At 35.3% G+C, this 23,452-nt stretch overlaps 4 protein-coding genes across 10 annotated transcripts in view; 2 read left to right on the plus strand and 2 right to left on the minus strand.

Moving 5' to 3' along the window:
• LOC148179248 (uncharacterized) overlaps window positions 1-14,202 on the plus strand; it is a 121,313-nt gene extending 107,111 nt beyond the window's left edge. For all 6 annotated transcript variants that reach the window (XM_088030292.1, XM_088030296.1, XM_088030294.1 and 3 more), the window contains 2 exons: window positions 9,982-12,989; window positions 13,614-14,202. In XM_088030292.1, the coding sequence (XP_087886418.1) occupies window positions 9,982-12,989; window positions 13,614-13,927 (3,322 nt within the window). In that variant the 3' untranslated portion in view covers window positions 13,928-14,202. The remainder of the gene's footprint in view (window positions 1-9,981; window positions 12,990-13,613) is intronic.
• Window positions 14,203-17,715: 3,513 nt separating this feature from the next.
• On the minus strand, window positions 17,716-18,792 carry LOC148179251 (uncharacterized). Of its 2 annotated transcripts, none has more exons than XM_088030730.1 (3): window positions 18,363-18,792; window positions 18,122-18,307; window positions 17,716-18,078 (listed from the first exon to the last, which is right to left on the minus strand). In XM_088030730.1, exons 1-3 carry the CDS (start codon window positions 18,561-18,563, stop codon window positions 18,058-18,060), a joined length of 408 nt encoding a protein of 135 aa, XP_087886856.1. In that variant the 5' UTR covers window positions 18,564-18,792; the 3' UTR covers window positions 17,716-18,057. The 2 variants fall into 2 exon arrangements, with proteins under 2 accessions (XP_087886856.1, XP_087886855.1); XM_088030729.1 differs by having other exon boundaries at window positions 17,724-18,068.
• A 72-nt stretch (window positions 18,793-18,864) lies between these two features.
• LOC148179252 (condensin complex subunit 3-like) lies at window positions 18,865-22,348 on the plus strand. Its single transcript, XM_088030395.1, has 13 exons — window positions 18,865-19,114; window positions 19,160-19,363; window positions 19,416-19,547; window positions 19,734-19,859; window positions 19,906-20,043; window positions 20,088-20,299; window positions 20,346-20,540; window positions 20,589-21,318; window positions 21,368-21,583; window positions 21,630-21,747; window positions 21,795-21,988; window positions 22,032-22,193; window positions 22,241-22,348. Exons 1-13 carry the CDS (start codon window positions 19,004-19,006, stop codon window positions 22,343-22,345), a joined length of 2,643 nt encoding a protein of 880 aa, XP_087886521.1. The 5' UTR covers window positions 18,865-19,003; the 3' UTR covers window positions 22,346-22,348.
• Window positions 22,349-22,532: 184 nt separating this feature from the next.
• On the minus strand, window positions 22,533-23,436 carry LOC148179253 (proteasome assembly chaperone 2). The gene has a single exon (XM_088030396.1). The coding sequence runs from the start codon at window positions 23,303-23,305 to the stop codon at window positions 22,580-22,582; it is 726 nt and encodes a 241-aa protein (XP_087886522.1). The 5' UTR covers window positions 23,306-23,436; the 3' UTR covers window positions 22,533-22,579.
• Between the last annotated feature and the right edge of the window lie 16 nt (window positions 23,437-23,452).

Below are 23,452 nucleotides of genomic sequence, written 5' to 3' on the forward strand. Positions count from 1 at the left end.
TGTGTACCTTCACACAACTTATAAGCGTTCTCACAGTTTTGAAGAAACTCATAAAAATCTCGTCGATCTCCCGAAAATGAATCAGGTATTAAAGACCTTATATCAGAGAAATTATGGACTGGAGTTGCTGGAGTTGTTGGAGTTTCAGGCATGATTATAACAAGCAATAACAAGTAGCACAAGAAACAGCAAGAAAAATAAATCTCTGTTTACCGCGAAAGAATCCTGCGTTTTCTTTGGAATGTTGATCCCGATGGTTTCAATCTCCCAATGCTCCCAATCGAATGCTTCTAATCTTCCAATTAAATGTTCCCAGTCCCACTTCTGACACCAATTTTTTGTTATGGGACCTTCTTGGGACTTGTCGTCGTCAAAAAGGGAAATCAGTGATGGGCACTCACAGAGACACTCAATGTACTTAATTAAAATGTATATTCGACAAAAATACGTTTACAGGGTAACCGCAACGTACGATGGTAAAAACGGAATTGAATTATAACAGGGTGGTGGTGGTTTTATATGAGTTCTAACAGATAAAAATGGGTTAAAGACCAAATGTCTAATGGGGGTCGCATCCGGATCAAAGATCAAATACATAATTTCTATTAGAAATACAAATTAAGAATATCTACCCGGATCAAAGGGCAGACGTCTATATTAGGGTAGTATCAGGAGCAAAGGTTAAGCTTAGTTATCAGAGATAAACCTACCACCCACTATACTTTAAGTAATATGAATAAAAATTAATTACAAATACATGAAATATTATTAGTGATTATAACAATATGAATTATTGAATGTTTAAATTCAGTGAGCTATCTCTTTTATGAGTTTGAAAAGTTTATTGGCAGTGCGGGAGAGAAATCAATGTTTTGTCGGAGCAAGAGCCACTTGCAAATTCCTTCTGACAGAAAAATCATTACGTGGATGTTGCATAATAAATATTGTCGCTAGTGTGTCGGCATCTCGAGTTATAATTTCCTATATTCATTATCGACAAGTCGGGGTATTACATATTTAAACGCTGCACTTATTAAATATTCAAGTATTAGGTATGCATCGGCATTTTATTCAATACTATGTATAGCGTGGGACGAAAATAGAGCAAAATTTATTCCGTAGAACATTTTTTTCAATATTTTGCCGTCTACAAATTTAAATCTTCGTACTTCGTGATAGACTATTTTCAATTTTGTCGCAGAGCAATATGTGACGCAGATTTCCACATACGCTGTTCCTTTTTCACTATTAATCTCCCACAGCCTTGCCTAAGATACACAGTGAATAGTGAGCGAAGCAGCTAACGCCCCAAACTCCAAGCACTTGGCCACTTTCCAGCTTCCTAGCACAGCAACTGTACGCAATTTCGTTAATCCTGAAAACGCTTCAATAGTGTAAGCGATTTGCGACTTAAATCCGTCTGTGGCATGGCATCACATGACTTGTTTTTCTTAAATTAAATCGAGTTTACGTGAAGTTTCCGCAACACTTTACTGTTGGCGGTTAGCTATGGCTAAATACCCCATTTATCAGAACCAGACTTTGAATTGGTTCGACGAGTATGCAATTCTCTAAAGAGAAAATTGCCTCTGAACACGCAAGACGGTGCCTATACCGATTGGGAAAACGATTGCAGTTTGATTTTAAGTGTGACCACCAAATGACCAAACATTTGAAGAAACGGTTATCGGGAAAAGAATTTTTATTTTTATTAATATGGGGGACGCCGGCAGTTTTTAGCTGAAATTGGATAGTTATCGATACTTTGGCGTACGTGATGCTGCAAAAATCGAGAATTCGCTAAATTAAACTTGAGAGTATTGTAAGCAAATTTGAAATGCTCTCCTTGGACGATGATGTTGGTGGTTATGGTAAACGATGTTATAGATGTTGGTTGAAATGGACCCAAATGTACGTTGTGTTTTTGCTCAGAAAGAAAGAAAAGAAATATTTAGAATCAAATTCTAAATCATTTATGTTGTGTAACCCCAAATTCAGTGAGGCCGCAGTTTACAAGACAAATGAAACACAAAGAAATTCTTTCAATTATTGTTTATTAACAAAATCAAATCAAAATGATTTGAGTTTTGGCCGTCAATTATTTTGAACTGTTTCAAATTAAACGCTTTGTCGGAGACACCACTCTGTCGCAATTCTTAGAAATTTAGAACGGTTAGGAACTTAAGAGTTTTATGTTATTGCTCATTTAGCCCTTTTTTTCCTCGTTCTGCGTGTGTTTTCAGTCGCAATCGCCTTCTCTGGAATATCAGAGCATCGTGTGACTTGCAATGTTCAATCCTCAAAGTATATGAAGTTAAATTAAAACTTTGAGAAAAAAAAAAATAGAATTTGGTTTGGTCTCGAATGGAATTAAATCTGCAAATGGATTTGCAAGAGACTCAAACAGAATCGGACTTCGAAAGTCAAAATTAGATTAAATTGAATTAATCACGTGTACAGTCGTGGAAAATTGCCGTGTCAGAAAGACACTTGAAATTGATTATTAATTAGAATCAAATTGAATAAATTTGAAATTGTACTACAATAGAGTTTTGGAAAGTTTCGCATTTTGTGGATGTGCAAAGGAGTTACAGCTTTCGCGTAACATTAAGGTACTGATTATTTGGATGTTGAGTTTTTCGCCTGGCAAAGCGACACGGTGTGGCGGCGGCAATAAGCGGCGGCCAGTAGCGGCAGTCTGAGGCGGCCAGTGGCGGCAATCAGAGGCGGCTAAAGAGTAAACGGTTGGCCAGAAGATACGTAAGGCGGCAATCAGAGGCTCGGACCTGTACGCTCACAACTGTGCAGAACCTTTTAGTGCCATTAGGTTTAGGTGTTGTTTGATTCAGGATCAAAATGCACAAAATAAAGTTGCAGTCAAATATTTTGACTATGAATGCGTTTTAACATGGAGACGATCGGACTTGCTAAGCAGCGCTGATTAGTCCGGTCTCAATTAATGCATCTAGAATTGCACCTTGGTGACAAGTCCTAGGAAAAAATTGTCTTTGATTGGAATTACATGGTAATCGATTAATTCTCTCTATTGTAGTTGGTCAGAAGTCAATGGAATCGAGTAAAATTGACGAGCAAGCTCAAGCCAAACGCCTTAGCGTACGATTGTTTGACAAATCAAAATATTCATAGCGTCAAATGCATTGTTAGAAAAAGGCTAGAATCGAAATTCTTGTGAACGCTAGAATAGAATCTGATCATTTATTATTGATCGCCTCGCACTCAGAAGGAGCATAAAATGGAGGGAATCAATGAAAATGAGACAAGAAAAATTAGTCTCAGAATAAATTTTGATTGTTGAAGCAAAAAAAAAAACAGAACTCATAGTTCTGACGACTGCACGAAAATTGTGAAATTAAAATTATTGTGTTAATTAATCTATGAATTAATTAACGAGAATTAGAACATCACACTGCAAGTACAAAATGGCGCCGAATATTCGTGGCGTCATCATCTCGAGCTGGCGGTACTCGTAAGATAATGCATGGTTCTCCTAGCTAATGAATTTCCCGAAGGCTTCACCCTAATTGACTCAATCTCTCGCGTAGGCTTCACCCTAGCTAATTTATTTAAATTTCCCGAAGGCTTCACCCTAACTAAAGGTTTATTATCGCTTCGAGGTTTTAGCAAATCTATTGGCTTATTGTTTCGAAGGCTTCACCCTATCTAACGAATTATATTCGCGTTGGCTTCACCCTAACTGATTGTTTCATTTCGTCCTCGCTTTAAATGGGAGACCCCAAAACAGGTTAAGTCTCATCCTCGCGATACATTTACAAACAAAAATCAAAGTAAAGAAGTGTGATCAAACTTACGTGGCAAATTGCACAAACACTTCACAATTACAAATCGAATGAATCGACTCGTGTAGAAGAATCGAATGACCAGTCCGAATTAGAAAACAGAATCGAATTCGTCTCCTGTAGAACTTAGAATCGAATGACCGAATGGAATCGAATCCAAATGCCCAACAAGAAATCTTCAGTTTCAGCCCTTTTTAAAAGCTCGGTCGTACCCGACGCTATCTCTCGACCAATCAGCACTACCCTTCCAAAGGGGACGCCGTTCCCTATTGGCTGTTCAAGTTCTCCCGACTTTACTTATGTTTTGTTGGTGTCTCTTTCAAATTGTTCGATTGATTTTTGATTGATTGACGATGATCGACCAATGCTCAAAAATTACAAACAAAAAAAAAAAAAAGGTTTAAACTTAATTAGATCTTCTCCGAGTACCACAATGGCAACACGATCAATCTGTGGTTTTTGAATTAACATTTCAACTCAGATCTCCCTGCTTACCTAATTAAATTAATTACAATTAATTTGGTTACAATAATGGTGGTACAGTTGTACCAGACGAAACAATTTGTCGCGAACCTGTAAGAAAGATACATCCTGCAGCAATGGAGCTTTCGAAGCACTCGACGAGAATTTATTACTAATTAATTAATTAGTAATCGCACTACGCTGATGCAATTTATGTCACGCTTAGTACTCTTTTGTTTCCATGCTGTTCCTACTGGTTTCAATGCAAGCACTATTAGAACTACTAGAACAAACGATTAACTAATTAATTTAATTAATTAACCGCTAATCCGAAAGAAGAGAAGGTCATGCTATGCTCTACATGCAAGTAGTTCTTCTACGACTCCAATTGCTTTACATGTCTTTGAAAACTTAAATCATTTAATTTGCTCATTTCAATTAACGCGTCATCGAAGCGCGATTGAATGGAAAGTTACCACATCTGGCTGGACGCAAAGAGCGTCTTCCAGTTCTACCTGCTCCCGGAAGGGACAAGAGGAATGCAGGCCAAAACAAAAAGGTTCGGACAGCGTCTCCAGATGGGAAACACGTGTTAGCTGCTACACTTGTCGTGGTGACAAAATGTACAGTTTGAACAAAATTATGTCCGAAAAAATTCCGCTCGCGATCGCAAAGTCGTACCATTACAGTATTGTGAACTAAAGGACAATTTTATAAACATCAGCAGAGTATTGGAGACTGATATTTATTCGAGCGACATGTTTGTACAATAAAAGCGCTCTTTTTGAAAAACTTTCCGATTTTTGGTTATCGATGACAATGCGTTTTCAATAGAATCACAAAGACGTTTCAGAACTACAAACAAATCTACAAAAACAAAATGTTAGTCGGCGAGCGAGCTCTCTTCGGAATAAAATCAGTGGAATATTTCATAAAATATGAGTCTATGTCTGTTAATTAATTATTTATTTCCGACGGGACTTATAAAATAATACTTATAATTTAATTTAAACCAATTAGAATAAATTGATTTAAATTTATTTCCATTGGGAATTATTCTTTGTGAAATCGCTTTCCTAGGAACTATTCATTTAATCAATTAAGGACCACTCGCAAACAGCCACTGGCTTCATTTAAAATTTAAAACTGAAGCCTGGGACATGTTCACTTTGCGAGTTTAAGCGACGACTAAATGAATAATTTGAATGGTATTCAAGGAATTAATGCATAAAACCAATCATCTTGACACTCACACCAACGAATTTTATTCATACCACAAGCGTGTATTTTTTAGACCAATTATTCTGTTAATGGCAAACATCTTAACGTTCATTTAGAAACCAAAGCTCAACAAAAAACCGTCTTTGATTGTCTTTCACGGAAAAAAATTATCACATAACTTGGGGCTATTTTCCTTGCGTGTTTCCCTCATTCGTAGTTATTTCTCACATCTCACCCTCTATCACGTTTACGTTTTTATCGCTTTTTAAACAGTTCTAATTAACATTGTTTAACTTTACTACACATCTTTTCGTACGAGTAAACACATGTTTTTGTTGCAAAATATTTTCTGATTAATTTAATTTAATCTTTTTATCTGCGTTCCTTTCGCCTTTCCGCATCATTAAAATTGGTTCGATTCAAACATCGTCCAGTTGAGCGGACAAAAACGTTGACCATAACAACACACAATAGAGGAAATAAAACGAAAGAGCTACAGGCAACTGTCGTCTATTCTGTACAAATGCCCACAACAAGAAATTCTGCCTGAAAAATTACTTTCTGATAGGGTTTCCGAATTTTCCAGAGGTAAACAAATGGCACACCCTCTAAAACCGAAATGTCGTTAATGTCGTTAGCATTGCCAGTTGGTACAATCTTGAGCAAACGGTAATTAGCATAATCTCGTGTAATCATACACTGTGCGATCGTCTGTATATAACTGGTGCTAATGAGAACTAAAGCGTTGTGGTCAACTGAGCAAATTATTCAAAGAAGAAATTGTTTGTGAAGGATGATTCGAGTATTGACGCTTACTTTGAGTTGCGAAATGCATTAGGGAATTGAGGATGAGCTCTAACTTGCATTTTAACGTATGGTAATGTGTAATGAAACTGGTACCCAATCCCAGGGTATTGAAAGAACCTATAAGTTGGAATAGTAACGTTAATCTTGCAAGCAGCCTCTTTTAATGGATTTTAGTGTTTTAGAAAGCCGTATTCTAAAATTTACGTTGCGGAAATCGTCGAATCGAAATTAGAATAGCCAGGATTTGGTAAAAAGCTGCGGAGAATGCGCATAAAATGTTAACCTGACCAGTTTAATCGAAACTGAAGCTAACATGTATTTTTAGTTGATTTGATAGAAAAAGTGAATCTGAAGTGAATCTAATGATAATTTAATGAAGGCCACTTTGACATATGGAAATGCGAAAGCTGGTTCACATTTAGAATTATCACATAAAATAATAAAATATTTTCATTGATCTGTCCCTGGGCTTTGAGCTTTACATGCCCCAACTGCCATTAGACTTTAATTTCGGTGAATGCTTTATTTTTAAAACTCTGAATAATGAAGCTTACTACTTGCTACTTGCCATTTATTTGGGATCGATAGCATTTAATTCTTTATTTGTTCATTCGTCAGGTAAAAAAAATCACCTATATAATGTTATTATTGAATTTTCTTCCTTTAGTTTTTGAATAATACAGTATGTCCCCGGATTGAGTTCACAAGAGGAAAAAAAACGTTATCTTTTATTTTACAAAAAAATGACAAAGGAATAATATTTTTTGCTTAATTTAAAATAAATAAATCTTTAATTAAAACTTTAATATTATGAAGCTGTGTTCTTAAAATCGAAAAAAACAAAAAATAACGAAGAACTTTTTTATTTTGAATTTTGCAAAAAATGTCAAAGGAATGAAATTTGTTCCTTAACTCAAACCAATTTCTACTATTTGATTGACCCATTACCTGTTTTAGCTCATAGTTCAATTCTAACTCGTAATTCTTTAAGACTCTTTCTCAATTATTGTGAAGGATGCAATTGCATTTTTTTCTAATTTTTTAATACTTACACATTATTGGGTAAATTTTTCTTTAATCTTTAACGCACTTTTTGATATTGTGAATTCACAGCCTGCTATTATTTAAATACGATTACAAAATTTAATAAAAAAAAAATAATGAAAAAATTAATTTTAAGAGTACAAACTAATAATTTTGAAATTTTAATTGCAGATTTATCTGTTTTGAAATAAGCAAAAAATGTTATTCTATTGTCATTTTTTTGTAAAATGGAAAATAACCTTTTTTTTCCTCTTGTGAACTCAATCCGGGGACTGTAGATAACTCGTTAGCACTCTCTGAATTTTGGATGAAATATTCTCATGCTTTTATAATTAGTTTCAGTTAGGTTGCAATATGTTTACCCATAGTTTTAAATTAATGTAAATCAATTACTGTGGAAAGGCTTAAATTTAACCGGCGGCGGCGCCTCCACCATTTTTACACCACTAGTTTCTATAAAGGTGTTGGCTTTTTATCTAGAGAAAGAAGTTAATTTTATTTATTACCAATCCCGAACGCTTGTTCATAAAATACCTCATCTCTTGCTGTATAAACTATGCTGCATTCTATCTGCAGATAATCAGATATTTCCCTTTCGAAATTTCAATTCAAAATAAACATCAACTTTATAATACTGCATTATTGTTTCCTTTTCTCTTCTCAGATATTCAAACCGTATGTTTGTGTTATTGCAAACTTTGTTGGAAATTTATCTTACAACTGCTTCCAGCAGCTGTACGTTTCGAAAGTGAATATTTAATTTCGTCGGTTACAAATTTAAGGCCGGAAGCATTTTAATTTGAGCAGGAAAAAGATGAGCGCGTAAATATTTATGCGTTCGAAAATAAAACAGAAAGAATAGAAATTTTTTAGACTCTCCAAACAACTTAATTCACATTATCGTGAAACGGCCTAATTTACAAACGCGGTGAAAGGAAACGGGAGATAATGTATTAGAGCCGCAAGTGGAAAAACGTATTTTCATTAAACACGTTCATATGTATGAGGACACCGGTTCGACTTAAATAACGAAGTCGTTCTAATAGGATGCGTTTGCCTCGACACATTTGCATTTTACATTTGCATTTCCAAGACAAAGCATTTAGTTTGACATTACTTTAAGCAAATTTGTAGATATTAGATTGGAAAGGCGCTGTACTGAATTTAAAGGAGCATCAACCTACTCACAGTTTGCTTTCACAGATAACTGCAATTCTTCCTACGCGAGCATATTATCTTGCACAGTAAGTGACGCTTTTCAGATTTTCCCCAAGAGACAAGAGGTTCTCTTATAATAGTGCACGAATTTTTACCTAAAAATTGGAAATGCTGCAGAATATTTTAAGTAGTTCCTGCCGGTAAAAACATTGGACAATATATTCTGTTTAAGAATGACAGTTTTAGGACTGCTTCTCCTTTCTAAGCACACTTCTAAATACTGATTACTTAACATCGTTACCTTTGTTGACTTTTTACGAGGCGATCTCGGAACAATGGAATTAAGAAGATTCCCCTAATATCGCTATTACCCGAGCAACTTTTTACAGTTTTAACAGTTTCGTTATTCTTTCCGCGGCCAGGTCAAGGTTATCAAAACAGAGCAAGAAAAACGCGGAAGATATCTACGAACGCTAACGAAATGGAGGTAAATGGGGTAACTCGCTTTTATACGATCCGTGCTCGTTCTTGCGCCGCAAAGATCCTCCAACATGCTTATAAAAGTCGGTTTATATTGAAGTGTTAAAAATCGCGTAAAAACCAAACCAAATCAGGATTATAAGTTTTAGCCAAAATTAAAAAATCATTGACAAATTTAACAAAGGGTTATTGAGAGCAAACTTCTCTTCGAAGCAATCAAAAGTTGAAAGCGAGAAAGTAACGTTGGACATCAATTTTTAATTAGGAACGTTTGATTGAGTTTTATATGGCTGCGATGAAATAAAACGAAATAGAAATTGGGAGGGATTCTTTGAAATCGCAAGTTAAGGCAAGGGTATGAATTTAAAATTGCGCTACTACTGGGAGTTCTTCGGTTGGAAATTAAAAGTTTTTGATTTGAAAAGTGCGCTTTGTTAGAGAAAATTAATGCCTGGCGATGGATCAAAATGTATTGTTATTGGATAACAATATGAAAGTTGAGCGAATAAGTAACCAATTAAAACTCTTCGGGGATACTGCGAATAAACTTACTGGTTTGTTACCTCCTAAATATTTACTTTTCCACTCTACACATAGAATAATTCAGACAGACATGTACTAACAAAAACATGAGAAACCTTGGGTGCGTATCGATTAAAAGTCTAACATAATTCATGCCTTTAATTATTATTTAAGTTCGTTCTGGCTCAAATTACACACCATTAGTATGGTTATCAAACTCGTAAAGACTACATTGTGTGATAATGGTTTAGCTGCATAAAATATTAATTTCGACATGGTAGTTCTATCTAAAAGTGTGTTCGGTTGCAGACGGAAATTTAAAATTTTGTGTCTTTAAAGTCCGTAAATCGATTTAGAAAATAGAAATAGACACCGTAAACACAACGTGCAAGCACGTGAGAGCTCTTATTTCTACGTCTAGTCGTTCGTGTATTGGGTATATTATTGAGTGCTTTTATTTTTGTTTCAGCAACACAATATCGTCAATAAACGGCGAATGGTCACACATGAAGAACACTTTGACTACGTTGTTCTTGGGAGAGAACGACATCACGGAGGTGTCCGGCGACCAACCAGATCACATCTCGAAACCCTCTCACGGTCTCCGGCAGTTCAAATCCCTCATTTGGCTGAACCTGGACGGAAACAGAATATATAAAATCCATAAGCACTCTCTGCCGCTCACTCTTCAGACAGTGAGCATCTCGCATAATTTGATTGAGAACTTTCCACTCGAAATCGTAGCCAGTCTACCTCATTTGCAATGGCTGTATTTGCGAGGAAACCACATCAGGACGATACCAGAGCACACGTTCGGGAGAAAATTATGGCTGGAGAAAATCGATCTTGGCGAGAACTATCTGAAGAGTTTGCCAAGACACCCGTTTAACAGTTCTGTTTATATAAGGGATTTAAATCTGGCTTTTAACGACTTCAAGACGTTACAAAGCGAGAGTTTCGCGGGTTTGAAATGCGGAAGGATCATTCTTTCGTATAACATGTTGGAGAATTTAGAAATTAGGGCATTCGATGGGATACAAGAAACGCTGGAGTATCTCGATTTCGATCACAATAACTTTCAGCAGATTCCGTATGCTTTAAATCAGTTGAAATCACTTAAATACCTTTACTTATCGTCGAACTTACTAAGTGAAATACCAGAGTGGGCTTTCGAGAACTTCTGTTCTAGTCTAAAAGCTGTGAGCTTAAGCGGAAATCGTTTGACAAGAATTCCCGCAGAAACATTGCAAAATTGCTCGAAAATTTCCCACTTTAACATCGGTTTTAATGAAATATACGAAGTCGGTGAGAACGATTTTAGCGGTTGGGGTTACAACATCAAGAGTCTTATATTAGGGAACAATCGCATTACTAGCTTGAAAAGTCAGATTTTCTCTGATTTACAGCAACTAAAGGAACTCAGTTTAAGTTTTAACCCATTGCGGGTCATCGACAGCAACGCATTTGCTGGCCTCGAAAGCTTAGAAAGTTTGGAAGTATCGTTCGGACTCGACAGGGATGACCTTCCACATGAAATTTTCAAACCGCTAACAAACTTGAAATGGCTTTCCGTCGACAACAATAACTTTAATACGGTGCAGGAATTCTCATTGGACTCTCTTTCCGAACTTAAATATCTCAATATCGAATCAAACAAGATACGAACCGTACCAGTCAACCTATTAAAGCCAGCAGTCCATTCTAAACTCAAAGACGTACGTTTATCTAACAACGAAATTTCGACAATACGGACAAACACATTCACGTCTCTGAGCAGTCTTGAGACCATCCTTCTAGCGAATAATCACATCAAAGCCGTCGAGACCGACAGTTTTAACGATCTTCCACTGCTTAACAAACTGATTCTCTCCGATAATTTAATAACGAAGCTGCACAACAGAGCGTTCTCAAACTTGCCATCTTTGACGAAACTTGACCTTCAGAACAATTATCTGGAAGACTTCTCTTTCGGATGCTTGGCGAACATATCCGCACCGTTGCATCTCAATTTAAGTCGAAACCAAATTTCGTCTTGCAATGCTGACTTGAAAATCCTCAACGTCGCTGTAATCGACCTCCGTTATAATAACATGGCACGTGTCCCCAGATGTCTTGAAAACACGGCGTTACTACGGAAACTATACTTGGACTTTAACATCATTACTAGTCTTGACCACAACAGTTTCATGCATTTAACGTCTCTGGAACATTTAAGTCTCCAACAAAACAATGTCATGTTTGTTAACAAGAAGGCTTTCGCTGGTCTCCAGAACTTGCAACAATTAGACTTATCCAAAAACCTTATCACCCACCTCCATCCCGGGCAGTTCTCCAACATGCCGAGACTTCGCGTGGTAGATTTAAGCAGCAACAGTTTAAATTATCTCCCCAAAGACGTGTTCGAGAACACGATGATTGAGATGCTCGATCTTAGCTTCAATTCCTTCTCGGTCATTCCTAGCTTAAGTCTCTCTGACGTGGGCATCACTCTTAGACACCTCTCCATCGGTTCCAATAACGTGGAACATATTGATAGTACCACGTTCCCAGATATTCCGTTCCTTCAGCATTTGGATTTGAGCAATAATAAGCTCACGATACTCCCTGACAACGTTTTCACCAGTTTAGGTCTGCTGCAGGTTCTCGACTTGAGTTCTAATCCGTTACGTGCCAATTTCAAAGAGTTGTTCCACTACGCGCAAAGTTTGAAGCACCTGAACTTGGCCAATTCCGGAATCACTTCTACTCCACATTTGCCGCTGCCCAACCTGGTTCATCTCAACCTCTCTCGAAACCACATTGAGGCCATCAACAAAAACTCAGTGCAAGAGCTGTCCAAGTTGAAATCGATCGATTTGAGTCACAACCAGCTCTTCGAAGTTCCCTCGCACCTCTGGATACACTTACCGAAGTTAAAATCATTGGATCTGTCTTTCAACCCAATCAAAGAGATTATCAGTGACAGCTTCTACGGCTTGCAAAACCTACAGGACTTAAACATTCAGGGATTGAAATTTTTGGATAAGTTTGAGGGTAAAGGAATTCAACAGATTAAAATTTTGAGTTCACTATCGATACAGACTTGGCCGAAAATTGATAATTTTGTCGAGCAGTTTTGTGCATTACTGACCGGTTTACAACAGTTGAGAATTCTAAAAGTTCATATCATGGAAACTGTCTTGGATGAACAATTGTTGTGTGTTAAAAACAGGAAGATTCGACATTTAGAAATAACGGGGAGAAATTTAAAAGTGATTGATCGAGATGCTTTTGTAAGATTTGGGCGAAATCCAGATCTCGTTTTGAAAATCACAGGGACTGAAATCGAGGAATTGCCAGCAGGGTTGTTTTCGAATATGTATAAAGTTTCTTATTTAACGATAGACTTAAGGAATAACATGTTGTCGTACCTCAGTCCAGAAATTTTTTATGGAAATGCAACGACTTGGAAAAATGTCGGGACAACGCTGATATCAGGTAAATTATTATTCATCTACTTTTATTAGTTTTAATTAGAAGCCAAAAGCCTCCAGCAGAGTTGTGTTTTGTATCGAAAAATGTTTTAAGTGGTTTATCAGTTTCTCCTAACTCAATTCTCTTAAACGAATTCCATGAAGTTGTTTGGACACGATACTTTTGTTACGTCTTGAGATATGTTATTATCTGCAGGCACTTTTCCTGAATTGAAAATATTACTAGAATGGCGCCACATGACTTTTAGGAATCAGCTTTTCTCGTACTCATTGAACATTTTTTCTTGTTTGCTTTCTAAAATTGCAACCCAAGTAATTTATTTATGTATTTTTAGACGTTATATTTCTTAGTTGTAAATCTACGTAGAAAGACATTTAAGTTGGCCGGTCAGTTAATTAAAGCAGTATCTTTCTGCAAGGAGCGCTTTATGGCACCAAACATATGTTCCACCAAATCATTTCTTGACAGGTCTCCCCCTCGTGAAATTTTTCTTGTGAAGATTTGCAAAACGTTCTGCAACTCCGTCTCAAGCGTTCCAATTTCGCAGTTGGCAACTTTGCTATTTGTTTCCCGTCGGGTATTCACCCGCGTCCAAGAAAAGTTTTGAGCATCGTGTCCTTGTTCCAGGTGGCTTAACCATCTCAGAGAATCCTTTCCGCTGCGGTTGCCACCTAGCGTGGTTGGGCCACTGGTTGCGTCGGTGGACCCGAGAAAGTTTGCAGTCTCATAACGCCCCCGTAGAGACAGCGGTGCGTATGAACGACATGGTGAAGGAGGCCACATGTACAGAAGCGAATTCCGGCGCAAGAATACCAATAGTGCAGCTTCCGCCAGAGGATATGAGCTGCCATGCGAGCGCTCTTAGTGACGCTCCGAACCTGAATAAAATTCCTGTGATGTTCGTTTCCGTATACCTTATGACGTACTTTGTTCTGCGTTAGTGACCCAACAGTATTGTACATAACAGTCAGTGTGAAACTACTCTTCCATTTATTTTACGAAATTTTTATGACATCAACTGTTATTTTTTGATAATGTAAATCGTGTACATAATAAAATTAATACATATCATGCTCGTATAGAACTATAGGAATTATTTACGATGATTGCTCAAAATGGGAGATGTCAATCAAAAATGTGCACACGACTTGTTTCTTATTAACATTTAGGTATTATAGTGTTTTGTAACGATCAATAAAGTATATGAATTGTTTTACATCTACTTTCCAATATTCCTCGAACTCAAGGCTTTCAAACACATTCGGAAGAAAAGGCAGTTTCGCCCTTATTGCGCTGACCATGCAACGTTAAAGAAACTGCGCTTTGAAGCACTTTACTACAGATTTTTTTATTTCCTTACACTTGAAAAGACTTGTGATCTATAGCTACCTGAACCGTAAACAATTTAGGGTTTCTAAAACTGGAACATAAATCTTTTACAATGAAACTTCATTGTTGATGGGGAGACGGAAAGAGCGAGTATTATTTTACAAAATTGCGGCCAATGCAGTCTAAGCTTCTTTATGAAACTGTTCCTAGTAATTAATTAGTGCTTGAGTCATGTTCCGCATTAACAACAGAATAACTACCAGTTCTAAATTTGCTCTGAAATTCCATTTACCCGAATAACTAATTATTATTTGTGAATAGATAACATTTTGGAGTTTACAAACTTTTTTGCTCTTCTGTAGAAAGATTTTTTTTGTCCTTCAGTTAAGAAAATATTTAATCTCTGTCCTTTTAACATAACAATTCTGTAGTTCCGCTTTTGTGTAGTGCTAAGCAGGAAAATATTGCACCCATTTCAAATTTGTCACACATTCATATTTTTATGCCAGTTGTGATTTAACAGGAATTACACTACGCTAAAACACAAAGGATAGACGTGACAGGTTTTTTGTTATGTTAAAATTTATTATAGCGCAAAATTTATAACAAAATTTCCGAAAATTCATCAATCATTTTATTACAATGTGCAGCAAGTGTAAAAAAGTTCACAAATATGAAACAAATTTATTCTATTATTCCAGCAATTTAAACTTTTTACTTGAACTACATATTTGCAACTCTGAGTGCTTGTACTCTACGACCTCTTTGCATTCTTTAATGCTTTGAATTTTGAATCAGTAAAATACCTCAAATTTTTATATTCTTTATATATTCTTTATATTCTTTATATTCTACTTTTTTTATCAAATTATTTACTTTTTTGTATTACAACGCTCGCCTTCATTATTGTGTTTTCAGATGTTTTAATTATTTTTTGGATTCATCAGACTTTTTCTTCTTCAAGTGATACTTTCAGTTTTCTCATATTCTGGTAATTAATTCCATTTTTTCTATACTACATTGTTTGTTTAGATATGTAGGTACTGTAAATTCTTTGCATTATTTTTTTAGTTTTTGTAAATTCCTTAGATATTAGATTTGGTTTTGTTGAACTAGTTTGTTCCTCAGTTTTCATACCATTATTCTATCCAATTTCAAATTAATCAAGTCACTAAATCTGTAAAACTAAAATCCGCGCTACAACAATTTATTTAGAAATAACTCAAACGGATTTGACGAAAATATCTTTTAATAGAGATTTTGATATAAATCATATGATGTGATATCATCATCAGGACAAAATATTTCGATTTAAATTCAGTTTCATCTAAATCTATATTTCCCAACTGATTGCGGCATAACACCCATTATATGTATAATTTTGAATGGATAATAATAGATGATTCACATGCACCTCGCTACTAATATCTATATCATCATATCATCAAATTTTCAAGATGTTGATCGATTCACTTAAAAATATGCAACACCGTTTAAACTCAAGTTAGCTTCAGAATTTTGCAACAAACTCTTCAGACCTAATAAATAATAGTTGTTTAAATCAACAGAAAAGGGGAAAGTTGTTTAGACATTTCATCCCTTACTAAAACAGAAATCAAACTCAGGCGAAAAGAAATTATGGAAATGTTTATGATTTTAACAAGGAATTGTGGGCTTGTAAGATTTTTGTATATGTAAGAATTTTTTAAATGCCCAAGGGTGCAATTCTTGAAACCATGGGAATAATTTCCAATGGGAATTTCCAAAAAATTCCCACAAAAAATTGAAAATCGTATTCTTGAAATTCGTATGGGAATGTTTTCCCACGAATTTTGTGGGAAAATTTTCACATGCTATTTGCCCATGTGAAATTAGATTCCAATGACATTTTGACATAAATGTGCAAAAATGGACGAGTTTATGCACCTTCAAATTGTGCGTGCAGCAGTGGAAAGACCCCCACGAACTGTTTTAAAAGCAGCAAATCCATTTGAAGAGTTAAGTAATAAACTTTTTATAAAATTATTTAGATTAACAAAAAATATGGTGCGGGAGCTCACCCTTATGCTCGATCAGTACCTGACAGGTCCTACAAGAGCTTCTAGCTTGTCGAAAGAAACCAAAGTATGTTATATACTAATTGATACGCTTGTTAATAAATTATTTTATTAGGTTTTAGTAGCCCTTCGATTTTTTGCGTCTGGTAGTTATCAGATAGATGTAGGCTATAATTTCTTCGTTGGGGTCAGTCAAGCTTCCGTCTCTAGATGCATTGAGGAAGTAACAAATGCATTAAATGAAGAATATATACAAAACCAGTGGATAAAATTTCCAAGGACAATAGAAGAATTAACTCATAAGAGACGAGAGTAAATAATAAATGAGCAATGATTAATTAATATACAATTTCATGTTCTCTTAAGGTTTTATAGAAAATATGATTTTCCGGGGGTCATAGGTTGCATAGATTGTACACATGTTGCAATATTTCCTCCACCGGTAAACCATGAGCACTTTCCAGGTCATATATATGTAAATCGTAAGAACTACCATTCTTTAAATGTTCAGTTGGTAAGTATCAGTATTTTTATACTTCTTGATTCATTTCAAGCAGGTACCTAATTGATTATGTTTAAATTGTAAGTGTGAAATGCTAATATAAAAAAAAATTTGTTAACAGATTTGTGATGCTGATTTACGAATTTTAAATGCAAACGCTAGATTCCCGGGAAGTACTCATGATGCATATATTTGGAGTCAATCGAACGTTCAAAATGCAATGCGTGTTTTAAATCAGACTCATCCTGATTATTTCTTGTTAGGAAAAAATTACAAATAATTAAAATTTAACTTACACTAAATATAAATTTAAATTAATTAATTTTTTAAGGGGATTCTGGGTATCCATTAAGAAAATGGTTGCTTACTCCTGTTAGAGATGCTCTGCCAGGATCACCAGAAGAGAGGTATAATACAACTTTTACCAGAACCAGATGCACAATTGAAAGGTGTAATGCAGTGTTAAAGACACGATTTAGATGTCTTCTAAAGCATCGTGTTTTGCATTATACGCCAACAAAATGCTCAAAAATTATTAATGCATGTTGTGTTCTTCACAACATGTGTGTGGCTAATAATCTACCAGTTCCTGATCCAGAAGATAGAGACGATGAATTGGATTTTGGAATGCTAATAAATGAACATGAAATTTACGAAGAAGAAAATGATAGAATACAAAACGTGGAATTAAATGATGGAAGAAGACTGCAACGAAAAATCATTAGAAATTATTTTGCTCGTTAATTAAAGAGGTTTTTTGAAGCAATTTTATTTTTAAAACACATTTTAACACAATTTAACAATATTTACAACATTGAAATGCCTCTGAAAAATTCATATCAACCCAAGAAGATCTAAATTAACTTACTTCTTATCTACTAAAAAACATTTTATTTCTTTTAAACTATTTGAGATCTCTTCTTGAGTTGATATAAATTTTTCAAAAAGAACCAATTTTTTCGAATAGTAATCTTTTTTTAATTCTAATTTCTGCTTTGCAATATCAGTAAATGACTGCTCAGTTTCCATTAGTTTTTGTTTTTTCCTGCTTCGACTGATTTCTTTTACATCCTTTAAAAGTTCTGTGTTTACACTGCCCTCGGTTATTAAATCCACTTTTTGATTACTTTTTTCCGAATTGTTCTCTTCTTGATTACTTTCTTGATTTTGATCAAGCAGTATTTCATCGAAATTCTAAAAAAATCTAGATTAATTTAGAAATTTTTGTCCTCAAAACAATTGCTTACAAAGCTTATTCCCTGGTCTTTGATTTGAGGGTCTCCTGTTATAGAATGTTCTGAAAGTAATCCCAGCACAAGTTCTTCCTCTTTGTTGAAGACAATTGGACATAACGGACCGCCTCCAGTTCCAGTGGAATGTCTTTTACAGTCTCCCTGTTTTTTTTTAACATTTTTTTTAATGTCTTGCCAGGACTACAAGTTTATAAAATTTATAAGAGTATTAGTTTCAAGCTAACATTGTACTTACACGTCTCCAATGTTTCCAATCTTTCTGTGCTCCCGGAATTTCGTTTAGCTTTCTTGCAATTTCAGTCCATTTTAATTGAGCTTGTTTAGCAGTAAATTGCACATTGATCATACCTTTATAGAGCTCGGGTTCATTGAGCATTTGCTCAATTAAAAATTGCTTTTGTTTGGCTGAAATGTGGCCGTTGCGCATTTCAGACATGATGATTTCACCTTTTGCTAGTTTCACTCTCACTATTTTACGCAGTTTACGGTGTACAAAGTTTGAAAAACGCGAGCGTTGCTATAGTAACAAACAAATTTTGCATTTCCAATGGGAAAGTGATTCCCATGCCGTCAAGAATACCAAAGTGTGCAATATACAAATCCCATGGGAATTTGAGGTGGGGAAATTTTTCCAATGGGAACTATTTCCCATAATTTCAAGAATTGACTCCCAAGTATTTCCCGGGTTTTTTCGTGTCTACAGTGATTTTTGCATGTCTTATATTGGCTCCACTGCCTAGCTCCTCGGTGATTGGCTGGCACTGCGCAAGTCTGAACTGTCAACGCCACTTTTTGTGTCCAATTTCAAAATTAAACGAGAAAACCGTTGCAAAAGTAATATTTTAAGTGATTTTAAGTTTAAGAATATATATAAGTATGCGGGATTTAAAACTATCAATTAACATCCCAGAAACTCTTGATTTAATTCAACGCAGCACAGCTTGCCATTTAAAACATGCACAGACGCTCCGACAAGCATTTGAAGATGTAAGTTAACCTCAATTTGTAACTTTAAATTGACTTTCAACCTAGGAAGAACAATTCGATAAGTTGTTTAATATATTCCGTAACTGTCTCTCCCATGCATTTTCAACGGATTACAAAGAAAATGTATACTTGAAAAGGATTACGAATTTTGTAGCTGTTTTTGCTACTTCTTACAAGAGGCCGGTTGTAGAAGGCGACTCTTTTGAGTTTCACCCGGTCCTAGAGAAAATCTTTGAATTTTTATTACAAGTGAGCTAGCAAAACTACTAAAGAGTCACTCAAGTGTAAATAAATATTTTAGCTGTCAGAGTCTGCAAATAACTCTCATAGGTATTGGGCATGTACGCTGTTCAACCGAATATTTCAAGATATGGAACAACTAACTGAAGAAATCTATGAAAAAATTAAAGATTCCATGTTAGAGAGAATCAAAGTAAGATGAAATCATATTCAGGGCTGGTACTTTCATCTAATAAAGTGAAGAATAAACTAATTAATTAACGTTTTTCTAGTGCTTTTAACATTTTTCTAGAATGATTTTAACTTTATTAAAAGAGAAAAATAGCAGCCCATGTTAAATTGCTATTTGCGTTTCTTTTAAATAATTTCTCTCCTATAGGATCCTAAATCTGCTATTAGAAATCAGGGGATTATTGGACTGTATCGCTTACAAGATCCTTGTGATCCTGAAGATCCGATTGTTGACAGTTTCTGCACTCTTCTCGACTCGGATTATAACGCAAAAGTAAATAATTCTGTATAGTTACAATTTCATGATTTTCTTTGAACAGGTGCGCCATTTATGTCTTGAGAAACTCGCAATTAACAAACGTTCGCTCCCGTGTATTTTAACTAGATTGCGGGATGTTGACGTCAACGTTCGTTTAGCGGGCTTACAAAAATTGAAGTCCATTCCAAAACTTCTGAAGGTAACTATCTACATAACAGATCATGAGTATAAAAAATAATTTAGGTTTCACAAAGACGTCATATTTTGCAATGTGGATTCTTTGACTCGACAGAAAGAATTAAGAATTTTACAGCTGCAGTCCTGGCGCCTGCCTGGTTGGCTTCTTATGAAAATGATTTCGTAAAACTGATGGCATCAATACGTTTGGATGCAAATGAAGAAGATATTAAAAAAACAACGCATTTACTGGAATTGTTACTGAACGCTTTATTTGAGTAAGATTAGAAAATTTAGAGGTATTCATTCAAGTAAAAAATGTAGGTCCACACCCATCGAAAAAGTTATCCAACAGTTGGTCGTCAATGAAAAGAAAGTCATAGATTATGAGAATCTCAACTGGGAGTCCATGTTGTTCTATAGATTAGTTGTCGACTTCCTGAGGAAATCCGACGCTTTTGAAATTCACTTAAATAAAGTTTTACCTGAACTCGTTCAATTCTGCCAGTATATAAAAGAGTAGGTCTTAAGTGGTATTTATATCAGATTACTAACTTCTTTATTTAGATACTTTACTTTCATCAAAGATAGCGACAGTTTCAACGAGCTCCAGCACCAATTCCTTTTAAGACAAATGTTTTTGATAACACGAGGCTATGATGTTTGCGACACTGTCTGCACAGAAACTTTGAAGTCCTTAGTCCACCATACTCTACAAAATGAAGTTGTAACAGCCGATACTGCAGAATTGATTGTCCAGAACCTCGATAAAACAGTTGTTAATGTTACAGACAGGTGTATTTTTATTTGCGAAATAATATCAAACATCACGTACGGGGAAGAATTTGACAACTATGAAGAACTAGCGCAAAAAGAAAACAACAGAAAACTTGCGATTTCTGAGTTACAATTTGAAATAAATTCAATGGAGGACACAATAAATCATCTTGCTTTTGTTGAAAATAACCTAATTGAGGCTAATCGCGTCCAAGAACAACTGTTGGCGAAAATAGAACTTCTGAAGGATCTAAGAACAGTACAAGAACCTGAAGAAAAAGAGAGGAAGACTGATGAGAAAACGATGCTTAAGTGTTTGACAATAGCCGAAGCTTTGTTGCGCTCAGACAAAATAACTAAGTTCAATGGTGCTATAGAAACACTGAACTCTGAAATTATACTACCGACTATAACGCATCAAGACGATAGAGTTAAAGCGAAAGCGCTTACATGCTATGCTTTATGTTGTATTATCGACCATTGCACTGCTCGTTATGGAATTCATGTATTTTCAGGCTTTGTGAGGAACTGTCAACACATTTTCTCGTTTTAATTACTAATATTTTTAGCTTTTTATAAAAAAAATACTCAACATTGAGATGTTAGTAACAAGTATTCAAGCTACCGCAGATATTTTGTCCATGTATGGATTAGCTTTGGTTGGAAATAGCGATGAGGAGGAAGAAGCGTCCGACAGTCTGCGTGAAGAAGACAAAAAAATATTTGTGGGCGGAACATCTCTCACTGATGTGCTGCAGGCCCTAGCTGATCATCTAAATCACAAGGTAATTTCACTTTCTCAATTAAAGCAATTTTAACGTCTTTTTGAAGGACCCACAAGTTGAGGAATCTGCAACTACAGCTATTTGTATGTTTCTGTTGAACAACCGTGTTACATCATCCTCTCTCCTGTCGCGTATTTTTTTAAAATGGTGCAACCCAGCAACAGGTGTGATCAAATCTTGACGGTTTTTCCTAAACTCATGCATTTTTTAGATAATGAAAGAGTGAAACAGATTATTGGATTCACATTAAAAGGCCTAATCACTACCACTCATACCTACTTCGCTGATGCCGTAATTGTTACAATTCAAGTTATAGTATATGCCCCTAAAACCAGCCCATTATGTGATGTCAATATTGAGAATATTATTAAATTCATGGTGACGTGGTGCCAGATGTCCCTCCAGGTAATTTTTAAGTCTTGCTACCCAAACTTACTGCTTTTTGTAGAATGATAAAATTCAAAATGATCTAGCTTCCAAAATATGTAATCAAATTTTAAAAAGTCCGAAAAAGAAAGTGAACTTTTACCTGTCAAAAGTACTGGTTTTATTGAAGATAAAGGGTGAATCTCAGGATGAGCTGTTGACGCTCTGTAACGACTTGAAACAGGTAAGTTTACAGGAAATTTTAACTGTAAACACTTCTTTTTATTTTAGGAGATTAAAAATTCTCCAACGCTCAAAAATATCAACAAGTTTATCGCTAATATCAATAAAAATAAAGGCAATATGGTACCAATCACTGAAGAAACCTTAGATTAATTTTATAATTTTTATTTTTATCATTTATACTGCTCATAAGTATTTAGGGATCAACGTTTTTTGCTTTTTTTGCAGTTTTTAGGCATTTTGTAATGGCTATTTAACGACCATCTATGAATAATTCTACTTTTCAAATAAAATAAATTGTTTTGTTGAATAGTTCTTAAAAACTTATGACAGCAGTGCATATTTTCTATATTTTATTTATAAAACACGCAATAAAAACTAATCAGATTAATACATTCCTATTGGTGGAGGACCTCCAAAAACGCAATTCCATGAGCTGGGGAATTTTACACTTTTCATATCATGATGAATAAAACCAGTAACAAATTTGCTTAAGAGTTCAAAAGTTGAAATGGCATCAGGCCTGTTATCGCCTTCAGAAACGTACTTAATTAAAACAGTACACTCAAAGCTGTCCTGCAGAGTTTCAAACAGTTTTACTGTAAATCCAGAACCATGTATCATGTATTTCCCATTAAATTCCAGACTCTTCTCTTTCACATTCAAGTCCTTCATAACACCACCTATATCTTGATTACTAATGTAAAAGAACTTATGATTGCTGATAACATGGAGTTCGTAATCAAAAGAACTTGTCAGAATCACAGTACTCTTAATTTTATGCTCCAACAGTGCACTCTTCAAGTCTGAGAAGAATTTCATTGCAAGTCTTGTGTTAATTGTGGACCTCAATTGAAGAACAGCTACTTTTAACTCTGGTTTTATGTATAATTCACACGCAGTGCAAATTTCTGGTCCATTTATCTCATAGGGATCGGGACCAACGGAGGAAATAATAGCGGGGTGCCACACAGAGGCCACTTTTTTGAAATCCAAGCTGGAGATTAACAAGTCTATGGTTAGTTGTGGCACATTCCCTACAGAAACGCTCGGGAGAATTAAAGTGAACCCTTGGAGGTCCACATGTTGCTTGAAATTAAATAACTTTGCCATGATAACGACGAACTTGCACACCGAACATTCAAAACAACGATGACATGCACTGCATTGACTTTAACTAAATAACCTGGTATATTATTATAACATGTCACTGATGCACTGTCATATCTGACAGGTGGGAAAGTTAGGTTGGGATGTTGA

This window comes from Gnatocerus cornutus, chromosome 2, assembly GCF_029298725.1.
Source record: "Gnatocerus cornutus isolate USDA-ARS CGAHR chromosome 2, icGnaCorn1.1, whole genome shotgun sequence".
NCBI lineage: Eukaryota > Metazoa > Arthropoda > Insecta > Coleoptera > Tenebrionidae > Gnatocerus > Gnatocerus cornutus.

What these genes read in the sequence shown, in the direction of transcription:
- LOC148179251 (XM_088030729.1), bottom strand. Translation starts at nt 18,563, where the DNA reads ATGTCTGAAATGCGCAACGGCCACATTTCAGCCAAACAAAAGCAATTT. An exon ending in ATTGGAAACATTGGAGACGT is followed by an intron (nt 18,308 to 18,362) that starts GTAAGTACAATG and finishes ATAAACTTGTAG; the next exon opens with TCCTGGCAAGACATTAAAAA. An exon ending in AAGACCAGGGAATAAGCTTT is followed by an intron (nt 18,069 to 18,121) that starts GTAAGCAATTGT and finishes AGATTTTTTTAG; the next exon opens with AATTTCGATGAAATACTGCT.
- LOC148179252 (XM_088030395.1), top strand. Translation starts at nt 19,004, where the DNA reads ATGCGGGATTTAAAACTATCAATTAACATCCCAGAAACTCTTGATTTA. An exon ending in CCATGTTAGAGAGAATCAAA is followed by an intron (nt 19,548 to 19,733) that starts GTAAGATGAAAT and finishes TCTCTCCTATAG; the next exon opens with GATCCTAAATCTGCTATTAG. An exon ending in GGTGCCAGATGTCCCTCCAG is followed by an intron (nt 21,989 to 22,031) that starts GTAATTTTTAAG and finishes TGCTTTTTGTAG; the next exon opens with AATGATAAAATTCAAAATGA.
- LOC148179253 (XM_088030396.1), bottom strand. Translation starts at nt 23,305, where the DNA reads ATGGCAAAGTTATTTAATTTCAAGCAACATGTGGACCTCCAAGGGTTC.